We start from the raw sequence: 24,425 nt of genomic DNA on the forward strand, positions 1-24,425 counted from the left end.
GGAGCTCAGGACAGAATGTGTTTTATAGCTGTAAACAATGACCCCGAGTATTGTTTGGGATTACCGTATCTTGGGGCCCTTGGGGAGGCCAGATGCCGCCAGCCGTCCCGGAAACGCCAGCGCTTTATATAGAGCCCCGGGAAAGCTTCGAGTTCCCGGCTCTATTTTTCTTTCTTAATACCCCCACCTTACAGATAAGGAAACTGAGGACTGGAACTGTGATGTGTTACGGTGCACAGCGCTTCACGGTCCAGAATGGACTCTCAACAACACATCTTCCCATTCGGTCTTCATAAGGATCCTGTGGGGTACAGATGGCGCTACTTAAGAGTTGGGTAAACTGAGGCTGAAGCCGACTCTTTCCAGAACCTAAGTTCCTTGACTCCTAGTACAGTGCTCCTCCGGTCACACCACATCATCTCTGCAGGATTGGAGCTCAAGAGCAAACAAGGGACTTAGAAGATCATCTGTCCCAACCCCTTAATTTTATAGGAGGAAACTGAGGCCCAGAGAGGTTAAGGGACTCGCCCAAGATCTCACAGCTCGTAAATAGCATAGCCTGGCGTTCGCACTCCAAGGCCTGTGCTCTTTACCCCGCGCCCCGCCCCGCGAGGTGGGAAGACCCAGGAGTCCGACTACCCGCGCCCCGAACTTCGCTCCAGAACAGCTGAAGACAACACTGGGCACACCCTCTCGCTGGCCTCCCTCTTTCCCTGTTTTTTTGTTTTGTTTTGTTTTGTTTTAACCTCTTTAGCAGTCTGGACTTTGCTTATGATGCCGTATTACTCCTATTAGATGAGTCCTAATTGCCCGGTATACAGGGCGGCCGGAATGTCTTGACTGGTTCATTTAATTGCAGGACCGGAGTTTAAAAAGGGGGAGGGGGACAGTGGGCAGCCCGCCACGGAGAGCAAAATAGGCAGGCCAGCCCCGCCAAGGCCGGCCGCAGGGCGGCGCGGGGACCCTTCGCGCCCAGGGCGCCCGCTGCACCGGGCGGCGCCGCTAAGGGCGCGACGACCGCGCACGGCCGCGCCCTCCCTGCGAGCGGCTCTGCGTGCCGGGCTCCCGGCCTCGCGGTGGCGCCGCACTGAACCGCGGGGTCCTGTCTTCAGGACTGGGATTATTTCCTAAAACTCGGAGCCCGGGCTCGCGCCCCTTCCAGGGGCGGGGGGAGAGCAGGGGGTGGAGGCCGCGGCGCGCTCGGGAGCGGGCGAGGGAATCCCTCCCTCCACGTCACCCGAGAGCGAGGAAACCCGCACTCGCGTCCTCTAACGCAAATGACCATCTTTGGCAACGTGCGCCGATGGAACAGACCAAGGGCCCTGGGCCCCGGGGGTGCGGAACGGCCAGGCCTGCCTCGGCTCCCCGAAACCACGCGGGCCGCCCGCTCCCACCCCGGCCACCGCCTTCCTTCCTCGCGCGGGGTGTGCGGCTGGCGTCAGCGCGGCCGGGAGCGGGGCGCGGGGAGGAGCGCTGCGCCCGCCTCGTCCCCTCCCTCCGGAGCCTCTTCCTCCTCCTCCTCCTCCTCGGCCCCTGCCCCCGCCTCCTCGTGCGCTCCTCCCTGCGAGGTGGAGTCGCGTTGACGTGAGTGAATCCACATGGTATAGGGGTTGGATAATAAAGAGTGTGGAGTTGAACTCGTGCCATTGTAGTGACTCATCTCAGGCAGAGCTCAGGGGCTCCGAGCGAACCAGCGAGCGAGCGGCGCTCGGCGGGGACAGAGAGAGAGGCGCGGACGGGCGAGGCGGGCCCGTCCGGGAGCCGGCGCGGGGGAAGGGGTGCAGGTCTGGGCGCCGGAGCGGCGGCGCGGGGAGCGGGCTTCAGCTTGACCCCCACGGGCCGCTGTCCTGCAGGCGCGCTTGGGGCCACGGGGCGGGCGCACGCTGCCTTCTGCTCCTAGTCAAGTGTCTGAGCCGCTCCGAAACTCCGGCGGCGAGTCGGCCACAGGAAGTTTATTCTCGGGCTCCTTTTCGAAAAGGAGGAAATAGAAGTTTCTCCAAGCGGGCAGCCTTTCTTTTCGCCCTTTTGGCCCTGTCTGAGATCGGGGGTCCCCAGAGCTGGTAGGCGAGGCTCGCCGAGCTCCAGTTCTTTTTTGATTTCCAGTTTTGGATCGGGCCGTGTGTCCGGCTGGGCTCCGGCTGCGCGCGGGGGCGGGAGGGCGCGCGCAGGGGAGGGACCGAGGGACGCGCCGACTTTTTAGAGGGAGGGACTGGGTGGACAACTGGTCCCGCGGCGCTCGCGGAGCAGGAAAGAAGTGCCGTGCGAGGCGCTCGGGGGACGCTTCCCGGAGTGTCGCTGCTTCCCTGTCCGCGCCCGCCGCCGTGGGAAGCCCGGGAACGAAGACTAGAGCCCGCGGCGCGGCTGGCGGACGAGCGAGCGCGCAGCAGCCGGTGCGCGGCCGCGGCGAGGGCGGGGGAAGAAAAAACCCTGTTTCCTCTCCGGCCCCCACCGCGGATCATGTACCAGGATTATCCCGGGAACTTTGACACCTCGTCCCGGGGCAGCAGCGGCTCTCCTGCGCACGCCGAGTCCTACTCCAGCGGCAGCGGCGGCCAGCAGGTAGGTGCGGGCCCCGGGTGCACCTGGCGGCGCGGTCGGACCCCCGCCCCACGCCACTGCCTCTCCTTTCTCTCCTTTCTTGGCTTGGCGAGAAAATACCTATGGGCCACCATTGTAAATTCTGGATTTTCGTCCCCCCCCCCACACTTTATTATTTTTTAAAACGGTAGCAGGCTTGAGGAGCCAACAAGTCCTTTCCTTCACACTTCATTTTATCCAAACTGCTAGAATTGCAAGCTCCCCCCCAGCCTGTTAACCTCCTTCCAAGAATACCCGCCCCCACCCCCACCCCCGCGCCTTCTCCTCTCGCTCTGCGGTGGACGGACGAGAAAATCTTCGCACCCACTGGCCCCTCCTGACATCTAGGGACCCTATTCTTGCGGAGAGCCCCCTCCCTCTCTTCCCCTGTTCGCCGTCAGTCTCAGCTCATTTCTAAAAGAGGTTGAGGACTCAAATACGGTTGGGTTCTTAAGAAAGCCGGCGTGAGGGTGAGGGTTGCCGCTCTGAGAGTCAGGTGCGAAGGTCAAGGCCAACCTTGACTGGCTCCTGCCGCCGCCTCGGTGCCTGTCTCCTGTAAGGGTCTGGGCAGGAGCCTGCAGTGCCCCCGGAGGAGGAGCGTCTTGAGGGTCTGGAGGTACTTGAGGCAAGGAGGCCGGCAGAGAGAAGTGGGAGAAAGGAACATCACCTAGGTCCTGGATGGTTCTGGAAGCAGAAAAACAACTTGTTTCCAAAGCAGACGGACTGGTTTGCACTAGAGGGGTTGTGCCTGCGATCTATGTGTTTATAAATACCAGAAGGGTGCTGGTGGGGTGGTGGTACTGGTAGGGCGCCTGCCCTCTGCAGCAGCTCCCCCCACTGCCTCTGTCTTGGGAGGGATCTGGATTAACATACAGGGCCCCCTACAACCTGAAGTCCACCTTGGTCAGCATCTGTGGAGTCTCTAGCCAAGTTGGCTGCAGCAAGTTGCTCCCCAAGGCAGTGGCCTTGGCCTTTAGAAGTCAGCCAGACAGGAGGGGCTGGGGTGGGCTTCCAGGGAGGGGTGGACCGAGCTGGAAAATATGATGGAAACATGGCCTCTCTCTTGGATCTGAAGCGGGATACCTTGTTCCAAAGTGATTCCGCATACCTGGTGAGTCCCCAAAACGGCTTCCCCGTGTCTTCCCTCTACCTCTCCTTGGTGCCCCCATAAGCACCGACCGTAGGGAGCCTAGTCTGTGCATTGAAGATTCAGTCAATGCACCCTCCATAATGAGCACCAAGGTGATGAGTTTAAAGTTTTACTCAAAAAGTTGTTGATTATGTTTGCTTCCCAGCCCACTGGTGGTTTGTATTGAATCAAAACATCATTAGGCAGTGGGTTGGAGTCACTTATACCCATTCTCTCACTCTCCAATTCAACAAACTCCCAAACGCCTATCTCTTTTCAGAATCAGGAAGGGATCTTTTGATTTCTTCTCTGTTCTTTCACTAATGTGTCTATAGCAGCGATCATCGAGATGTCACAATCTCGCTGCCTGGCCTCGCTCAGACCCTGGGGCCTGGAAGTCAGACCGGACATCAGTGCCCCAACTGAATAATCTGTGTCACTAGGGCTTTGAGCCCAGGATGTGAGCGGAGGCAATTCCCTCTTTTGGAAGAAAATCAGACAGGAAACCAGTGCTAGGAAGAAGGAAGAGAACTCAGTCCAGCAGAGTGTAATGGGGCCTCATTACCGAAGCAAAAAGCAGCTGTTGGCTAATTCCTAGCGTGCTGTAACACATGAGGATTTTGCAATTAGCAATAACCAGTGCACGGGGTTCTCGCATATATGCCTGACTTTTCGGCTGAGCGGCATGACTGAGGTGCCTTTCAAACCAAAGCGATTATCAAGGTAATGCCACATTAGACAAGTGTTTTGGTCTGCCTGCGCCTGGGTGGGGGCAGCGGTGGCCGGAGGGGGTGGAGGAGCAGGGAGGGTTTTTCCATCATCGCTCCAACTTTGAGCAAAACTGCCCTGTGGTCCTGGGGACTGACCTTACAGGCTTTGTTACTTCACAAGTCTGTGTTATTACCCCACCCGATCTCAAGGTAACTTTATTACATACCAGATAAAGCCTGTAATCACTTTATTTCTCCCAGCTTCCTTTGCTGGGAGACTTTCCCGGCAGTTAGTGGACGGGCATCTTAATGAACCAGTCAGTGTAAGACGGTTCTCTGGTTTTTCCTTGAGCAAGTGAGTATTATTTTTTCCAGGTCTCTTTGTTTGTGGGGTTCAATATTCCCGATAAACTCGTTGCTGGTTACTCAAGCCAGAGCTATCCTCTCCTCTCTAGCTTCATAAAGCTTGAATGTAACACATGGCCATGGGTTCCATGACTTTGGTGGGGGAGGGCAGACAACTCTTTTAAATCCTCTGTTCTTGTATATGGCAGGAACTTGAGGTATGAAAAATATTTCCTGTTCCAGTTATAGTTTTAGCCTCAAAGGTTGGTCATTGGTGATTTTGTTTTGTTCGTGCATGCACCTCCCCCTCCTTGGGGTTGTTGTTGTTTTCTCTCTCCTAACTTTCCTAGGAAAACACCTCGCAGATATATGCCCTGCCTGGCTGCTCGACTATTACGGTTTCAGGGCCTGAGCATTACGCAATCCAGCCAGTTACACAAACATAGGTCATTTCATAACTTGTTTTCATCAGCTGGGCCCCCTTTTAATGAAAGAGCAAAACAAAAACAAGACCCAGAACTTTTCCAAGGTTGCTGTTTGTTTCTCAGATAACTTGTGAAAATAAATCAAGGGGGTATTTCCTTTTTGGAGTCAAGAAATACCAGACTAGCTCTCTTCTTCCTTAACCACCCTTTCCCAGCACAGACACACGCACGCGCACACACACATACACGCACACACGCACACACATGGACACACGCATAAAATTCCCCGGAGTGAACTTTTGCCAACTGTACCAGGCTGGGACATTCCTCACATCAAAGAACTTTTACCAGAAATGACTGTGATTCCCAAGTCTGCCTCAATCATACCTCTCTAGTGCCCCCTATGGGACATATTTAGAAGAACTATCTTGGGAATGTATTTTTCCAGCCTCAGTGTTAACTTGCTTAGTTTTTGGAATTCTTAGGATTTTTTGCTTTTTCATTAGGGACAAATAAATGCCTATATTTAACAGTGGTTAACTAGGAAATGCTTGGCTTCAAAATGAGTTCATTTTTTTAAATTTAAATTTTGTTCTAAATAAAACCTGCTTGAAAAAGGAGTGCTTTTTTTCTTTCACTGTTTTGATGTCTGTTCATTAGGGTGCCAGCACAATGTTTTTAAATTCCCAAGTCTTGATTTTTTTTTTTTTTGATGTGTTCGTATTAGGAGGGGGGCGTTATTCAGAATTGGTGGAAGGTGGGAGGTGTATATTAAGTGTGCTTTTTTTTTTTGCCTTGATCTTACAGATGTTGTAAATTAGAATCAAATGTTGTCCCAGGAATTTGTCTGTTCGCTGATTCTTGGTGTGTAAGTCACTTCACTTTTTCATCAAAGTGAGTGGGGTGAAATAGCAGCCATATATTGTCTGAATGGCAGTTGAATTTTCCTATCCAAAACACTGAGTGCATTTCCATTACTGTATTTCTGCCTATCACACTATTCAAGGTGAGTGTAAAATTAGGAGACTTAATTTCTTTCTTTCTTATCATAATACAAACACACCAGAACTTGTAAATCCAAATTGCTGTTGTCCCCTTCATCATTTTTCCTTCAGGAGACTAAATGCTTATTTGAATGCTGTGGCTATTGGTCAGACTCAGAAAGGTTTTGCAATGCTCCTCTTTTGGAATGGGTTTCAGCAAATTCTTCTGAAAATCCTCCCTACTAACAAATCCTTGCCCTTTGAAAGGTGGATTTGTTATTTGGAAATTAGCAAAAGATCTTTGGAACCGAATCTGACTTACAAAGTCTGAATGATCAGGCTGGGTCCAAAATAGAATGTGACCCCAAGTCCTGTAGGTCTCAATCTTAGGAGCCTGGGAGAACACTTCCCACGACAAAGTACACCAAAGCAGGCACCTTTGGTGACAGTGCCCCTGCCATCTGTACTTTGGGTTTTTCCCTGCATTAAATAGAAATAAAAACACTGGTTTTGAGACTTAGGGAAACTAACCCTCTGCTCTATTTGTGGAAAGAAAGAAAAAAGAAATAGCATCATTACTTTGTCTCATTACAAATAGCATCATTACGTATGCCTTATCCATGCTGTATGTGGTATCTTGGTGGCCACATTTCAAAATGATGGCAGCTGCCCTGACTCAGGCAAATATATCTGTGCCAAACCCCTGGCCCACCACCGTCTCTCAGCTTGTCATATGGCACTAAGACCTCACCTGGCTCACTCTCCTGGGGCTCTGAGGGAAGAGAAGATGACACGACCTTCCCATTAAGTGCAGAGCTCTGAGGATTGGTGGGGTACAAAAGGGGTCCACAGAAGAGTGGAGCGAATGCTCCAGTGTTCCGGGGTGGACCTTTTAGCCAAAAGGGCCCTGGGAAGAAAGAAACCGGGGAGCCCAGGGATAACTTGGTATCAGTCACTGTCTTCTTTTCCTTGCCTTTTCTTTTTCTCCCTGCTTTTCTTCACCCTGGCAGTGAGATGGAGGAGGACAGAGTGGTTCTTTCAAGTGAACCTGGGATGGAGAAGAGGCTGACAAGAGACGAGTCACCTGAGATACATTTGTGTACCGTAAAACTCTAGGAAATCATGAGTTATTAGCAGTAATTTCCATTGTGACATAAGTGGCATTTCCTCAGAGAGGAATGAAGAGTCAGAGGTCAAAGTGATATCCAATGCAGAATTTGTGAAGACTGGCGAATTCCATGTAGAAGACTTTGGAGACCATCCCGAGTTCAGTAAAAGTATACAGCAGTTGCATCAAACTGTACCTCAACAGGGATATTATGGAAAATAAGAGGGAGCATTTGCTTTTACGCTTTTTTCTTACCCTGAGCAAATCTGGGATGTTGGAATTTTCCATTTAGATTCTTAGGAATCGAAAAAAGGGGCTCCTAGCAGAAAAAAATCCAGACCCTTCCTAGACATCCACGATCATACCTGCCTGCCATGAGGCAGGTCAGAGAGTCCACAGGGGTTCATGGTTTGAATGCTTGGTGGGTCAGACAAGAATTACTCTGATGGAGAAATGCCTGGCTGAGGGGATGGACCAAGAACACCAACTCTGGCTTCCATCTCGAATTTATCCAGCTCAGGAGTCTCTGGGATAAGCCCTCTGCCCCATCCAGGCCTGTGGGAAATGGGTGTCCAAACCCTAGTTCTGAGACCCTTTAGCAAAAGCTATAGGTGTGACCCTTATTTCTGAATTCAAGGCCCTGCTGTAGAATCCCAAAAGTCTATTTTCCCAAATCAGCAACTGCAGGGCTGAGGGACTTCCTTGACCTGCTGAAGTTGGGTGGCCCTAGAGGCCCTGTGTTCCCAGCTGTCTCTCTTACTGGCAATGGGAGGAGCACTCATACTGAGCAGACCATGGCACCCTTGGCACAGGGTGCTGCAGGGTAATGGAGGTGTCCGTGCCCAAAGGCCCACAACAGGGCTTGTAAGAGCATGAACTTCGGCTCAGGGTCTAGAGATTCAAGCCCAGGAGTCAAAGCCCATCCCCTTGGCTCCCTGGATGAGAGGAATATCTCAGTTCTGATTTTTTGCTCTCTCATTTCTCTCTGTTCTTTTCCTTCCAACCTGAGCATAGGTGATGAGAATGATCCTCTAGGCAGGAGTCAGCAAACAGTGGCCTGAGTATCTTTGTAAGTAAGTTTAATGGAACACAGACATGCCTATTTGTTTACATATCATCTATGGCTGCTTTCACACTGCAGTGGCAGAGTTGAGTGGCAACAGAGACCATATGGCCCACAAAGCCTAAAATATTTGCTATTTGGCCCTTCACAGCAAAAGTTTGCCAAACTCTGCTCAAGGAGGTCGATAGGACCACTTTGTCCTTTTATAGGCATTCATGCCCATCCAGAAGTTGATCGGGTGACACAGTTAAATAAAGTATTTAGAAGTTTTGCCAGACTGGAATGCCACCCAGCCATCCAGCATCTTCAATCCTGTCCTAGAGAAGCTTCCTAGGGGGCCGAAGAGGGGTCCTGGGTTACCTCTCCCCATCCCCTCACTCCCAGTACACACCTGGTACTGCAGCAAGGCTAAAACTTCCTGAATGCCTGAAGCTGGGAAACTCTATCTTGGTTTCTGCTTATTGTTAACTTGTTCTTAGAAAACCATGGTTTATGCCCAGTGTGACATTTGGCTAATTCTTGGGTCTGTTGGCCTAAAATAATGCAGGCTAACTTCTGGGACCACAAACTCCTCTTCTCTCCTATCCCAGTGTTGCTTTCTGAATAACATGTTTGGAGTTGAGACAATCCTCCAGATCTAATTGAAACTTTTGTGTGTCTCCCAGAGAGGCTCCTCTTGGAGACAAAAGCCTTTTTTATCAGAGTCCCAGTCCCCTCTGGGGATGGGACATTGTTTTCCTTGCAGTTTGCAGCCAGTGTATTATCCAGATGGCTTTACCTCCTGTCTGAAACAAGGTGTGCATGCGTTACAGAGGCAGTCATTACCTCCTGCCTGGTTTTTATTACTGTCTTGTTTTGTCTAGACCAAGCCATTGCTGCAAGGAATCTGGCTGATGTATACTGGAGAACATATTCTGTAGACCTGCCATCCGCAGAGCAGGTGGACTGGAGGACCCTAAAGGGGCCGAGAGGGATCCACTTATTCCCGAGGGATCTTAGTCTCCAAGCTTTGCTTCAGGTTTTTTGTTTGCTTTCCCAGGCCTAAACACTGGAGCCCTTTTGTTTGCTGGAAGGAGGAGTGAATTTCTTGGGTGCTTTCCTGAAAGAAAGGCTGACAGCTCCCCCATGGAGGTGGGGGTCCCCTTAAACCATTGTACTGGATGCCTCGGGTATTCTTCAAACCCACAGTCTGACTTGGGGAGAGAAATGGAATTAAAAATTGGGTGCTTCCCAGGAGTGGGAAACTGGCAATTCTCCCTGGAGCCACCCTGCACAGAGTACAGACACACGATGATGATGGCAGTGGTGATGACGACACCAGCTCCCATTTGTTTCGGGCAGTGTTTCTCAATCCTGGCTGCATGTTAGAATCTCCTTGAGAGTTTTAAAAAAATACTTTTATCAGAACCCCACCCCAAACCAATTATTTAGAACTCTAATGGCGAGGCTCCAACATTAGTGTTTTTTACAAGCTCCTCAGAATGTTCTTGAGCAGCCAGGGTTGAGAACCACAGTGTGCTTATAGCCTGTGATCACAAGTAGCTTCTTATTTAATCCTCGTGACAGACGGGAAGTTTGGTGTTCGTATCCCCTTCCATCCACGGGATTGAGTCCTCAGAGATTTGCCCAGGGCAGAGCACTCAGGGCGGGCCAAGCCTCCGGGCCGCTTCCAGCCCTCCCGCCCTGCAGCCCCCAGCGAACCCACCATCTGGGACTTCTGCCTGCGCTTCTCACATGCTGTGTCCCCTCACAGCCCAGCCCCATTTTCTTCCTTGAAGATCAGTTCCCGCTCAGATCCTTCCTTGTTGGCTGCTGCCATCCCTCCTTCACACCCACCCATACACACCTGCTTCTTTTCCGTCAGCTCCTGATAAGCCCAGGTGTCTTTGCCTTCAGATGCGCAACTTTGAATCCATTGCTCTGGGCAGCTCCCCTCACAGAATCCCAGAATCCCAGAATCACTGCACTGGGTAATATTCCTCTCGGAATCCCAGAATCCACTGCACTGGGTAGCATTCCTCACAGAACCCCAGAATCCACTGCACTGGGTAGCATTCCTCACGGAACCCCAGAATCCACTGCACTGGGTAGCATTCCTCACGGAACCCCAGAATCCACTGCACTGGGTAGCATTCCTCACGGAACCCCAGAATCCACTGCACTGGATAGCATTCCTCACGGAACCCCAGAATCCACTGCACTGGGTAGCATTCCTCACGGAACCCCAGAATCCATTGCACTGGGTAACTTTCCTCACAGAATCCCAGAATCCACTGCACTGGGTAACTTTCCTCACGAGATCCCAGAATCCATTAAGCTGAGCAGCTTTCTTCACTGAATGCCCTTGGCCTGGGGCCCCGGGGCAGTCTGGGAAGTGAGGTAGCCACATTCCACCACCCAGACTGGGATCAGGCGGGTGGCAGGGGGCTGGGCTAGGAAAGGTCTCCAGCTGTCAGTTACAGCGAGTTAAGCTTCACTTTATTTACACAGCAGGAACCCAGAGGTTGTCACCAGAGGCAAAGACAGTGGTGGTGGCAGCTGCCATTGCTGCTAATGCTTCTAATCCTGGTTGGTCTGATTGGACCAGGATAGGGGGATACTATAGCATCCACGCTAGTCATAGTGGGATTTCATTTGGGGCAAATAGAACTGTGAGAGGGAATGTCTGTGGAGACCCTTGGCAGGGATGACCCAAGGCTCTGAGCGCAATGGGGGTGGATACCAGAACTGGGAGCCAGATTTCAAGGAAGAAAGAAGCAATGCTAAGAAGCTTGGGTGGCACTGTGTTTGAGGGCTTTGGCCTCTTTGTCAGACTGAACTGGGTTTGGATCCTAACCCCACTGCTTATTAGCAATGTGGCCTTGATAAATTACTTGTTCCCTCTAAGACTAAATTTCTGCCTCTGCATTGGAGATAATGGTTGTTCTTACCTCAGAGGGAGGATTAATGAGATAATCTAGGTGAGATACTAATATGTCTGTCATTTAGTAAGCACTCAGTGAGTGTTACGCTATTATTACTGTTGTTGTTTCACCCACCTGGTTAGGGAAGAAACTTTTTGGAGAGCATTTTTGTGGATATAGCAATTATCTGAGGATGAGGGTTCCCCTGGGTTCTGTTAGGGGGGTTTTCCCTTGAAAAGCTGGAAGTGGGAGGACCTTCCCTTGGAGAAAGGTCAAGTCCAACTGCTGAGAAGCACAGTCCATTTTAGTTTTTTTAGTCTGTCATTGTCTTATATTTTTAATAGAATGTTCCAGAGAGCTCTACAGTATGGTCTAGGCATAAATTAAGAGATGGAGAGAGAACTCTGAACTGGCAGCACCAGAATTTCCCACAGACATATTTGTGAACACAGATAGGTATGCAGATAGGTAGAGAGATGGACACACGTCTGCCCCAATTAAGATGCTGGTGAAGGGAAAGGAGGAGGGACAAGGACAGCAAGGGGAAGTCTGGCTGCAAATGCCACCACTTTTTCGTCTCAGGGGTTGGAGGACACCTTTCCATGGACCTGGCCTTGCTCTGATGGGATCATAGCCTCATCCTGAAGCTCTTTGGAAAGTGACAAAAGCAGACCCAATATGCTTCTTGGTGGTCTTTGTTGCTCCAAAGCTGCTGGTTTGCAAATTTCTTCAGGGTGTCCTGAGCCAGTACCCTGGGGAATAATTGGCAGGTGACTCAGAGGCTTGGGAGCTCCAGGTGCCCCATCCTGTGGATGCGCATTCTGAAGGGCCTAAGGGAAGGCCTGCTGAGTGTGAGCAGCCGGGGACTAGTCTCTCCTACAAGTCACTTGGGATATGAGAGCGTCCTCACCGAACTACCTGGGGATAGAGTTCTCAGTCCCCTGCTCTCTGCTGGTTTTTGCCTCTTGGCTCTGTTTGTGTTGTTCTGCTCTGTATTTATCGGCTTGATTGTATTTTTCTTCTCATTTCAGAAATTCCGGGTAGATATGCCTGGCTCAGGCAGTGCCTTTATCCCCACCATCAACGCAATCACGACCAGCCAGGACCTGCAGTGGATGGTGCAGCCCACGGTGATCACCTCCATGTCCAACCCATACCCCCGCTCGCACCCCTACAGTCCTCTGCCGGGCTTGGCCTCTGTCCCTGGGCACATGGCCCTCCCGAGACCTGGCGTGATCAAGACCATTGGCACCACTGTGGGCCGCAGGAGGAGAGATGAGCAGGTACAACTCAGACCAGCAGAAAGGGGCCACATCAGGGACTTTGGGGGCCTCATAAGCACAGGATGTTGATCTGCAGATGGGCGGGGAGCAGGGTTAGTGTTCTGGGAGCACTGGGGAGATGAGGGAGCTGGGGACAAGGAGCACATCCTCCTCCTCATTAGAGGCAGTGCCGGAGACCCAAGAGTCAGGCCTGGCTCTCATTTCTCCTATATCTCTTAGAACTTCTGAGTCTCAGTTTCCTCAGCCACAAAATGAGGATAATGGCCCTGCCAGCCAGGACTTGCTGCTGCTCAAGTGAGATCGTGTGTGGGAAAGCACGTGTGATTGGTGAGGTGTTAGCCAGTGGGAAGCACTGTTGGGACCTGCTGACAGCAGTGTCCTTCTCTGCTCCCAGGACAAGCAGCCAATGAATCCCGGCTGTGAGCTTTTTTGGATTAGCCCTTAGCTGTCTCCCAGGGGCTGGTGCAGGCCAGGCACCCAGCAGACCTAAAGGGTCAGACTCTAGGCCTATACTGCCCACATGACCTTCTGTGCCTCCTCAGTGTCCCAGGCCTCCAACTCGAAGCAGGAGCCCATCTCACTGGCCTAGAATATGTGTTCCAGAAGTACAGTGACTCTGGGCCTTAGTCTGCTCAGCAGCTTCAGCTGATGGGGGAGGTTGAGAGGAAGGTAGATCTGTGCCTTTCTTTCCTCAAGGGGCTCATCTTTGAGAGGCAGTTCACCTGGCTGGGAGGGGAGCCAGAAAATGGTGAGGCCTCTGCTATTTAGGCAGCATCTACCCAATTTACAAAAGGCCCATTGCCTATATTAATAGTGAGCCAAGGCAGCGCTGACCCTGGTCCCAGAGGGAGCCATCACAATCATGCGTAATTCCAGGAAGCAGAGAATGAGGCCTAAAAGAGCCTCATCTGTCTGCCTTCACAGATGATACAGCCAAGGCCCAGACATACCTGCTGGGGTGACTTGGCAAGTGAATGGGAAAGTCTGGACTAGAACCCAGTTCCCTGGACTCCCTGCACAGTGCTCTTTCTACAAGGCATGCCACCAAGAGCCCAGGCAAGGGAAAATATGTTAGCAGTGGAGTCCCTGCTTCAAATGAGATGTTATCCTGGGGAACTCCAGTTACTATACTGGATCTCCTTCCCATTTCAACTATTGCCCATCTCCACTCTGGGACCCCCAGGGTCCACGTTCCAATATGAGGAGCTTTAAAACATGGTTTTGTGGATAATGTAGATAGTGGTGGCTCCGGTGCCAGTAGTCCCCAGGATAGGGGATCAACACTCCAAGGAACTGGAAGCTCTCTCAGGAGCCCTGCTCCTCTGAGGACAAAGCTGGGCCTTGTGTCCACTACACGTTGGTAGGTTAGTGGTGGGACTGTTTGTGCAGGGCCACGTGGGGAGGTCTGTTTAATGGACACTAATAGACAGAGCTCACAGTTGCATGTTGGGCTTCTGTTGGGACAAGTGGCCAATATTACTCTCACGGTTGCTTTCCATAATTGCAATTGTAAATATTGCAGTAGCAGTGATCATAATGTTCTTTATAAATATGCTTTCTCCAGGGAATCCAAGGTACAGAGCTTTGTAGTCACTGATGAATATTGTCCCAGGATGGAAGTGACCCGTGAGTGAGAGCCAGGCTTGTGAGGGACTCTTTTGGGCTAACAGGTGACAAAGCAAGATGTGCTGAACATTCTTTATTTTCTCTGGGCCTACCTCACACCAAATTTCAAAGTTTCTATCTGGAAGGGACTTTGGAAACCATCTTTTCTAATTTTCCCTCTGTGCCCATTTTATAGATAAAGAAATCGAGGCCCAGAAGGAAGGGTCCTGTCCAGATTCACAGTGAAGTTAGTAGCACAGCCAGGACGGGGATGCACCTCTCTTGATATTCAGCCCTGTAGTTTTCCCACCACACCACCTAGGCGTGCCCTAAGACAATCTGTCTGGAGAATTTCCTTCCTTTTTTGAGAGGGAGGGAGAGAACTAGGAGCGTTTTATCTCATATCAATTAGGAGTTCAGACAGTCTTCCTGCAGCTTTGAGGAAGCCTGGGCAGTAGCATCCTAGAGCCTCGGGCCGTTTGGATTCCTAGCCCTAGGGTCTTTCCTCTGAATCTGACTTCCACCTTCCCCAACCTCCCCCTGGAGGAGGAGCCTGTTACCAGGAGCCAGCCTTAGTTTTTCATACCTCTTCTGGCCCTGCCTGGAGGCTCCCTGTGAGCCCAGTGGCAGTGACTGTGAGGTGGCCAGCAGGGAGGGTGTGTGTGGCTTGTGGGTGGTACATGAGGTGCTGACATACTCAAGCTGTCACCTTGTTGATCTCACCATCCCTGAACACTTCCTATGTCAACAGAGTCTATAAGTTGCCCCATAGCTCACCAGATAGGGGAGAGACTTCTAGGCCAATCGGGAGGCCAAATGTTGTCCAAAACAGCCAAGGCAGAAGGGAGGCTTGAATGGATCAAAGCCAGCCCTCTCTCTTTTCTGTCCCAAATCAGTGAGGGATCTGCGGGGCTTGCTGGGCCTTAGGGGAAGCCTTACACTCCGACTGCAGCAGGGCCATAGATGCTCTTGGTAACTCTGTTGGGCTCAGGTCAAGCTCTTTTGGGCTTTAGGAACAGCAAGTATTCAAGTAGCTTTATGAACTCGGCTGGTCTATGGGGTTACCTCAGTGTAGACAGGCATGGAATTGTCCTCTCTGATGCTGTGCCCTGCTTTGCTGTTTAGGACATCACAGCAACAGACCTCCAGGGCTGCAGGGAACATCCTGGGACTCTGGCCTGGGCTCGGGCAGGACAGTGACTCTCCCTCAATGGGGTGGCCAGCAGTCGAGGCAACTTCCCTCTATGGGGCAGCTTCTCTCCCCTCCCCCAAAAGTGGCTTCAGCTTTTACCCCATGTGTCCTCGAGGGCAGGAATCTTCTAAGTCCCCGTGTAGCATTGGACATATAGTAGGTGTTCAGTCAATGTCTGACAGCTGAGTGGGATGTTCTTTACTTTTGCATTGCTTTCTGCTTTGGCCCACAGCCATCTCCTGTGTCACCTCTGTCTGAGAGGGGCATTGAGGTCACAGCTCTCGAAGGGCTGTATGTACACAGAGCAGTGACCCTGCTTAGTGGAGCAGAGTTCTTGCCCTCTGGTATGAGTTATGAGTCCCTGACCTCTACATTGTAAGGAGCTAGATCATATGCTCTTTGCAGATGGATCTTTCTTTCTTTGGTTCACAGATAATCTCAAGCCTCTAGAATGGTGTCTGGAACATAGAAGGTGTTCATTTGTTGAATGAGTGGATATAGCGGGCAGCAAGATTTCCTAGTACTGTGCCAGGCACACTGGGGAGTCGTTGGGGTGAATTGTGAGCAGCTGGCATTCCAGGGTTGGCAGAGGAAATTGGGAGTGGAGTGGCACCCTTGGCCCTCCTGCTGGCAACAGAACATACCCAGGGTGGTTCTTACCTGTGTGGGGACTCCAGGCCCAACTACTTAACCAAATGGGGATAATGAGGCTTGCATAGCAGGCAGAGTGATGGGGAGGAGTAATTAGCCACGGTTTGGAGGTGGGTGGGGCCGGGCCTGGCTGGCGGGAGGGGACTGTCTTGGGGAAGCATTCCAGCTGCTGCTTTCTGGCCTGGGTGCTGAATAAGGGCTGATATGACAAATGTTGTCATCATGCCTGGGCCAGTGAGTGTCTGGCCCATTGCTGCCCTGTTCTCCCTTTAAACATGGGAAATCACCTTCCAGGGCAGACTGAGCTCAAAGTGCCCTCCTAGGCAGCCAAACAGTAGAGAGCTGCATGTTCTGGGACCCCTGGCCAGGCCACACTCCTTTTGCCCTCCTTCCTTCTCTTCCTCCAGAAGCGCTTCTTGCTTTACTTAAAAATACATCTTTTTAAAAACGCCGAGAACGATTTACCCCCTTTTAATCATGATCCTTGACCTTGGCCTCTAGCTGTCTCCTGAAGAGGAAGAGAAGCGTCGAATCCGGAGGGAGAGGAACAAGCTGGCTGCAGCCAAGTGCCGGAACCGACGCCGGGAGCTGACGGAGAAGCTGCAGGCGGTGAGGACCTCTGCGTGGGGGGAGCACTTCTGGGTGGGCCGGAGCGAGAGCCCCAGGGCTCCTGGCCCTCCTAGCCCTCTCCTTGCTCACAGTGCCCCACAGACGAGTCAGTGCAGATAGAACATTCCTTCTTTCTAATACACTAGTCAGCACTATGCTGATTGGAAAAAAGAGAGAGAGGGAGGGAGCTGGCCTTTGACACCAGCCTGGGCCCAGAGAGAGCTGGGCACCCTTCTTGGGCATAGCACCTTTTTTTACTCAGTGCCTGTGTGTTCCCTGCTTTCAGACTTGCTGGGGCTCCTGGGTGAGAGATGGCAGAGGGTGTTGGTATTGCCAGTCCCTGGGAGCCAGGGCAGGTCCATACCTGCCCCCTCCAGGGCTACTTCCCAGGGTTCCAGCTGCCCCCATGCCTACTGCCAGCAGGAGTACCCCAGCCTGGCTTAATCATTCTGGTTTGGGTGGGGGTTGGGTTCCTGATTGACATGGGTCACGTGCCAGATGAGTTGTATTTTCTTGAGGTTTTCTCACATCCTTCATGGGCAGGAGAGTTCCCTCTATCATGAGCCTGGAGCCGCTTGGTACCTCATCTGCCCTTGTGAGTCACTCTCTCATGCTGCCTAATTGCCCAGAACTGGGGGCCCATGGGCCTGCCCTTCCCTCTTGTAAGCGTGATCTGACCAACTTCACGTAACTCCCTCCAGGAAGGGCCCTGTGCCTTGTGGAGGAAGCCCAAAGCCAGGGCCAACTCTCTGGGGTGGAATGTTTTCCAAGTGAGGAGATGAGAAACTGTTGGTGATCCTCACAATGACGGGCCAAGATGGGGCTTTGGAAAACATCCCATCACTTTATTTAATGCTCCCAGGTACCATCTACCTACTTAAGTTTCCCCTTGTCCATGCTGCAGCCTTCACTCTTGGGTATTGCATGTGCACTGCATGAATTCTGTGATGCCAGTAGTAACCACTGGCATGGAGGTGTGAGCCAGGGAGGATGGGGGCAGTTCTCCATCCCCGAGTGACGCAGATCCACATGTGCTCAGCGCTCCACTCCACAGAGAGACTCCCTCAGCAGAGCCCTTGCCACGCTGACCCTTCCCTGGTCTGGCACTTCAAGGAGCCTACCTGGGCACTCCTTACCACCAGCCCAGGACAGCCCGCCCCTCCGAGGTCCCTCGACTTTCCTCCCCTCCTCTTAGAAGCCACACACCCTACTCCCCCGCCTCCCCCGCCCCTGCCCCAGCCACCCAGGCCCCTGAGCCACATCCTCCACAGGAAGCCTCTGGTAAGCTCATGACGTTCGTCAGACCCTTGAGACAGATGGAAACTTTTTTTCACTCCGGAATATGCTGTACTCTGCTTAATGAAGTTCTTGCCGGTATCTCATTTGTGAACGGGAATCCATGTTAGGGAAAAAAGGGGCGGGGGAGGCTGGTGACACACACCTTTTCCTCTCCCACGGCTGCTCCCTCCACGTGCATTTGCACACTGCTGCTGCTTTGGCTTCTTGTGAGATGAGGGGGCTGAGGACCTTGCAGGGTGACCCTGGCATCCTCTCAGGCTATTAGGTTCCTCCTCTGTCAAGCTCAGTGGCTGAACTGAATGTTCTCCGAGGTCTCTGGGAGTCCTGAAACACACGCTTCAGAAACTGGAGCACAAAAAGGAGGGGGGGCTGGGGTGATCCAACAGGGTTAGATGGGCACTTATCACAAGCCAGGCACTGTCCTAGGCCCTGGGGATACAGGACCACACACGACAAAGTCTCCACTGTCATGCAGCTTGGGGTTTAGTGTTCATGTGTCCACACATGGGCCAGCCTGGGGCTGAGGAGGCAGAGAAGGGGTATTGGGTGGAGCTGCGTTCTGTTCTCCCTCCTCTGTGCACATCTCTATTACTCACCCCCTCAGGGGCACCCAGGGGCAGTCCGGGCACCGAGGCAGTAGAGCAGAGTAGCACATGGACTCTGGAGTCAAATACATTGGGGTTCAAGTCTGGGCCACCCTACCTGCTAGCTCTATAACTTTGGGCAAATTACTAAACCTCTCTGAACCTCTCTTTCCTCATTTGCAAAATGGGTTGATGATAACATCTGTTTTCAAAAACTGTTGGAGGACTGATGAGATAATCTATGAAATGCTTAACACAGTGTCTGGCACAAAGTAAGCACTCAGTTATGTGAGCTACAATTGTTATTTCACCCCTCCTCCAAGCTGATGTTCCTCAAATAAAAGGAATCTTGAGCCTCTAGGTGACCCAGAACGAGTGGGGTCTGTGACCACGTGTTTGAGCTGGCTGCTCTCACAATTACCTGACGACATGGCTGGTTTTTTCTTTCTAATCTGGGTTGGAACCGCCCCACCAGCAGGTCCCTGGGAGGTAGCTGCCCCTCACATCCCTCTCTTTCTCCTGCAGGAGACAGAGGAGCTGGAAGAGGAGAAGTCAGGGCTGCAGAAAGAGATTGCTGAGCTGCAGAAGGAGAAGGAGAAGCTGGAGTTCATGTTGGTGGCCCACGGCCCCGTGTGCAAGATCAGCCCCGAGGAGCGCCGATCGCCCCCGGCTCCTGGACTGCAGCCCATGCGCAGTGGGGGTGGCCTGGTGGGTGCCGTGGTCGTGAAACAGGAGCCCCTGGAAGAGGACAGCCCCTCATCCTCATCGGCAGGGCTGGACAAGGCCCAGCGCTCCGTCATCAAGCCCATCAGCATTGCCGGGGGCTTCTATGGGGAGGAGCCCCTGCACACCCCCATCGTGGTGACCTCCACGCCTGCCATCACTCCAGGCACCTCGAACCTCGTCTTCACCTATCCCAGTGTCCTGGAGCAGGAGTCGCCTGCGTCACCCTCTGAGTCCTGCTCCAAGGCTCACCGCAGAAGCAGTAGCAGTGGAGACCAGTCATCAGACTCTTTGAACTCCCCCACTCTGCTGGCTCTGTAACACAGAGCACCTCTCCTCCCAGCTCTGGAGGAGGCCCTCGGCACTGCCTCCTTCCCAGGGACCAGCACCTTCAAGCACTCCAGGACCACAAGGGCAAGAGGGACACCCTGCCAGGGAGCTTCCTGGCTCTGGCGGACCCAGGTGGGACTTGGGCTGATCTCTTGGAAGCCACGGGACCTCCCTCATTCATCTTGCAAGCAAATCCTGTTTCTTGAAAAGCCTTGGAGTACTTGGTTTGGTGGACTCGGACATCTCTCTGGCTTCTGAAGAGCCTGAAGCTGACCTGGACCGTTCCTGTCCCCTTATTACAATATTGTCTCTGGAGTGATGGTGTCCTTCCCCACCCCACCAAGCATGCTCAGTGCCTTTTGGTTTCACCTTCTCTCGACTTGCCCCTTCCCTCCCCAAGTGTCAATTTCAATCCCTCTTGGTTTTTATCAGATTTGCCATGACATTTCATCTGGGTGGCCTGAATATTAAAGCTCTTCATTTCTGGAGATGGGGCAGCAGATGACTCTTCTGCTGGGGCTGACTTGTCCAGAAGGGGACAGTCAGAGTGCAATACAGAACCTTCCCTACCCTTCCGCTCCCCAGTGCACCACCATCTCCAGAACTACCAGCAGGGCCTCCTGAGCTCTCGAGGAGATGCTACCTTCACTGGAGGCTCAGAGGACCCTTCGTCCCCACCCTTGGAGACGGCTTTTGGAGGAGCGGCTTGGCCAGAAGACAGGGTGTGAGTGAGACAGCTGGGGCACAGGATGGGTTTGCCAAACGCCTAATTACCAGGCCAGAAATAGTGCCAACAAAGCCACACAGGTGTCCTAGCCAGCTTCCCTTCAGCCAGTGTCTTGAGCAGGGCGTCTCCTGTAATTACTGCCTTGCCATTCTGCCCCTGGACCCTTCTCTCCAGGCCAGAGAGGCGTCCCTCCCTAGGAACCACACATCACTCCAAGTCCTGGTTGGGCTCCACCCTTCCCCCACCTGGCTCTCAGGGTGACGCCACCCATGGAGATTTAATGAGCGTGAGCCTGGACCCTCCCCAGCTTGCTGCCAGGTGGCCCCTCCCCACACCTCAGAGGAGCATCTGCTGGGGATGTGGATGGGAAGGCAGGAGAGGGAGGGGGAGGCAGTCGTTGGCTGGTGTTTGCAGCGGCAGCCGCCGCCCCTGAGCCTACCTGCCTTGCCCTCCCGGGCTGCTTGCTTCTCAGTGAGGCGCTGGGCCTTTCCTGCTCTCTGTGGTCATCTGCCACCCGATGCACCAAGTGCTCTCTCTTGTCCACTCCCCTGCCCCCACCCCGGTGTGTTCTGGCCGGGTCAGCAAGCTGTGAACAGCCAGCTGAGCTGTGGCTGTGGCTGTGGCTGTGGCTGTGGCTTACGCGCCATTCCTGGTTGTCTGTCAGATCCTTCCAGCAGCTGAAATCAGAGCTAGGATGTATTGCTTCCCCCTGCACAGAGCTGTCGCCTTCCCACGGAGGTGGGGGGTGGAGAAGGGGTCATTCTGGCCTCCAGCAAGAACACAGCTCAGTGGAGTCCATGCCTCTCACCCTCTGTGCCCTTTCTCCCCAGGGCCCAGCTCCTTCTGAGCTTTCTGTCAAGTAGAGCCTTGGTAGGGTGTCCTGGGAGCAGCTCTGGTCACACCTGGCCTCTGCTGGGATAGTGCTCTGAGGGAGACTCCACTATTGGTGATTCAGCTCTAGAGATCATTGTGTGCTCATTTTAAATGATAAATTTCCAAGTTCGACTCTGGAGAGAGTAGCGACACACCTCTGTTCCTTCACACACCAAGACCACACGTGCTGGTCATTGTTTAATGTCCGTTACCCACTGACATGTGCTAGACACTCAGCATGAAGCAGACTCTGCTTAAACAGCCCAGTGGGACTGGAAGTGACGTAAACCAGGATAGGCCGTGCAGACAGAGGAGATGAACAGAAAAAGATTTCGTTCAAAAAACTTTAAAAGTGTAATTTCCCACATTCTTTGGCTATAATGCTGGCTTCCCGGTTCCCCAGGGGCTCTTGGAGAGGTGCTCCTAAGAAGATCGGGCAATTGAGTTTCTGGCTTCAGTTTAAGAAGCAGAATTAGCCAGGAGTAGCGGGAGATTTGCAAAGAAAACGGGTGCACTCAGCTCAGAAAAGCTTAATCATCTCAAGTGGCATTTGTAGCCAAGTGGGAGCTATTTGTTTCTTTATGCATGTAGATATTTCTTTAATGAAGCTGGTTTCTGGTCTTTTATTTCTCAAAGCCCCCTTATGCCACACTTTGCACAGCATGGATCCCAATGCAGGTCACAGTCTATGACTTGGGGCCAGGCTGGACATTCCTGAGACAGGGTTTGGCTTCAGTTCAGATTTCACTCGGTATTGGCGTTGGGACAAGCAGAAGGCAAAAACCCAGCCAACCCCCAGGACTTTAAGAGGCCTTTGAGCTGTGTTCCTTTTTGAGACCTTCTGGCTTTGTCCTGGGAGATTGTTTGGCTTCCCCAAAGCCAGAGGTTATTCAGGGAAGGCTGAATATTCACACCTAATCCATGAGCATATCCTCAGTTTACTTCCTTCTGGCTTGCTGTCCAAGTTCACACACACACAAACATCCTTGGGCCAGACACCTGGCCGGCTGCTTCCTCCTACACGGCTCCAGCTAAGGGAACAGCTGCAGTGGGGATGCCTTTGTGCTTGGGTTAGGAACTGCTGTGTGCTTCCCCGTGTCCCTGGCCACGAGGCAGCTGATATGGACTCCGGCTGGGCTGCAGGCAGCTCTGGGATGGCATAAGGCAGGCATTTCTTGATAAGCTAGTGGGAAGCACGCAGTCCTCTTGGCCACCTGGCGGGCCTCTCTGGGAACAGTCCTCTCCCTGGCCTCATGGATGAGGACAGCTGCTGATGCAGGAAAGAGAGGAGATCCTAGGTGAAGCTTAGGAAATTGCCAGAGCCAACTCCAAGCAGAGAAATCACTGGGGGGGTGGGGGGTTCCGAACGCATCAAACATTGTTCTGCCTATGTGAGAGGCCAGGTGTGTCCACTGTGGCTAGTCACACATGCATCTCAAAGCCAAGGGCCATCGGGGGTGGCCGCTTCTCTCTCAGGCTTTGGGGAAAGGAGTCTCCCTCTGCTTGCACTTGAGTCCAGGCATGAGGGGGGGTTGTACTGTCTGGGGCACTGGGACTTTTTTCTTCCTTTTCCCTGATGGACCAACAGTGTTCCTTAAAATCTCGCCATTTAACTTTCAGGTTGGTTTCCTTCCCTCATCAGACATCTGCATGGCCCCTTTAGGAAGGAAAAGAATAAGCACCTACTATGTGCCAGGCACTGTGTTAGGCACTTTTATACGTATAGCCTCTTTAGGATGAGACTAAGGGATCAGGGCATCCCCTTATAAAAAGGCCCCCAAGTAATGGATAAACAAAAACACTTCAAGGCGAGAAGGTCTTTCTTCAAAGATCCACGGTAAGATCGCCTTCAGTCTGTTTGTTCTCAAAGATCCATCCCTGCCGATATCCTGCCACCTCAAATGTCTCTTCCTCCTACCCTGCTGTGTGCACTCCTCAGATGGTTGGAGGGGCAACCTGAGTCCTTCTACAATTTGTGGACCAATAGGATATGTGGTGTGTATAACTTTCTTTTTAAAACTTAAGTAAAGGGGTCTTGCTACGTTCTGCTTGTTGAGTCTTCTTGGCATTCATCTTAAAAGCCAGCATCTCACTATTTATTGACAGGTTGGCATGTGTGCGTGAGTGTGCGTGTGTGTGTGTACTTTCCAGGTGTGCCCGTGTCCTCCTGCAGCTTTTTGAAAGTAAACCCAGTCATCCCACTAGTAATTTGGCATCTTCTAGTGCTTCTAGTGTTTGGGCCATACATCAACAAAGGGTTTTAATTTTTCAGTGCTGACAACATGCTCAGAGGGGCTGGGTCAAATTTTGAGGGGGGTATGGGAAGGGGAGGGGGAGAAGAATTGACTTTTATTTTATTATTTATTTTAAATGTTTACATCATCTTCGTGTTGTACCAAGCCTGATTAGAAACAGATTAGAAACAGATAGCATTAAAAGACTCAGTTCCTCTGTCTCTTTTGCTTCCTTTTTTTTTCTTTTTTTTTTGAAAATTAGGATAATGATACTTTTTTGTTCCTAAAGTGATTTGTGACTTGTGCTGTAAAAACTGTATAAAAAGGTTCTGTTTTTAAAGATGGATTGTCATTCCTCTGGGACAGTGGTCACCAAGAAATCTACATTGTAAAAGAACACAATGAAAGATCCTGCTCTATTCCTCAAAAATGATTTTCTCTTTATGATTAAAAGTTTATTCCATTTATTTTAGTTTGTGGTTACTTGATTTTGAGGAAGGAAGTGTTCGACTTTGTATAAAGAATAGGTATCAGGGTGTCTATTCTGCAGTGGGAAATGTATATATAGTATTTGGGTAGATAGTGGAAAATCATAAGCTTTGTGCATCTGTATTTGAGATATGTCAATTATGTGGAGTGAAGTCTGCCATGAGACCCCGGAGGCAAACAAGTTGTACAGGTTCCTATAGCTCTGTGGGGAATTTAATTACCTTTCTGGGCACCTTTCTGTTTTTAAGTAATGATGAAATGGTCCCACTGGAGAGTCTCCTAAATAGACCCCTCCAGGTAGGACTGCGAGCTCAAAATCTTTGTATAATTTTGAAAATTAAGGAGTAGCTCTGCTCTGAAGCATCTCTGGTGGTGTTTGTTGTTGTTGTTGTCTTGTTGTTTTACTGTATGTAATTCAAGCCTACAGTATTTGCACTAAAGAAAGCTTGCTAGAAAAAGCTTGCTGCTATGGAAGAAAGAACACATTAAAAATTTTTTTCCCCTTGCTTTTTTTTTTGTTTTGTTTAGCTTTTCCACTTTCAGTTGAGTAGCATTTTGTAGAATAAAATGAATTAAGATTGAA

At 51.6% G+C, this 24,425-nt stretch overlaps 1 protein-coding gene across 2 annotated transcripts; it reads left to right on the top strand.

Annotated features, from left to right (window-relative positions):
- The first annotated feature begins 1,674 nt into the window (after positions 1-1,674).
- Positions 1,675-24,425, top strand: FOSL2 (FOS like 2, AP-1 transcription factor subunit). 2 transcript variants are annotated; one of them, XM_063078901.1, is made up of 4 exons: positions 1,675-2,559; positions 12,275-12,526; positions 16,476-16,583; positions 18,992-24,425. In XM_063078901.1, the coding sequence occupies exons 1-4, from the start codon at positions 2,458-2,460 to the stop codon at positions 19,508-19,510; spliced, it is 981 nt and encodes a 326-aa protein (XP_062934971.1). In that variant the 5' UTR covers positions 1,675-2,457; the 3' UTR covers positions 19,511-24,425. The 2 variants fall into 2 exon arrangements, with proteins under 2 accessions (XP_062934971.1, XP_062934972.1); XM_063078902.1 differs by lacking the exon at positions 1,675-2,559 and adding an exon at positions 3,606-4,429.

The sequence above is a fragment of the Cynocephalus volans genome, chromosome 14 (assembly GCF_027409185.1).
Source record: "Cynocephalus volans isolate mCynVol1 chromosome 14, mCynVol1.pri, whole genome shotgun sequence".
NCBI classification, from domain to species: Eukaryota; Metazoa; Chordata; class Mammalia; order Dermoptera; family Cynocephalidae; genus Cynocephalus; species Cynocephalus volans.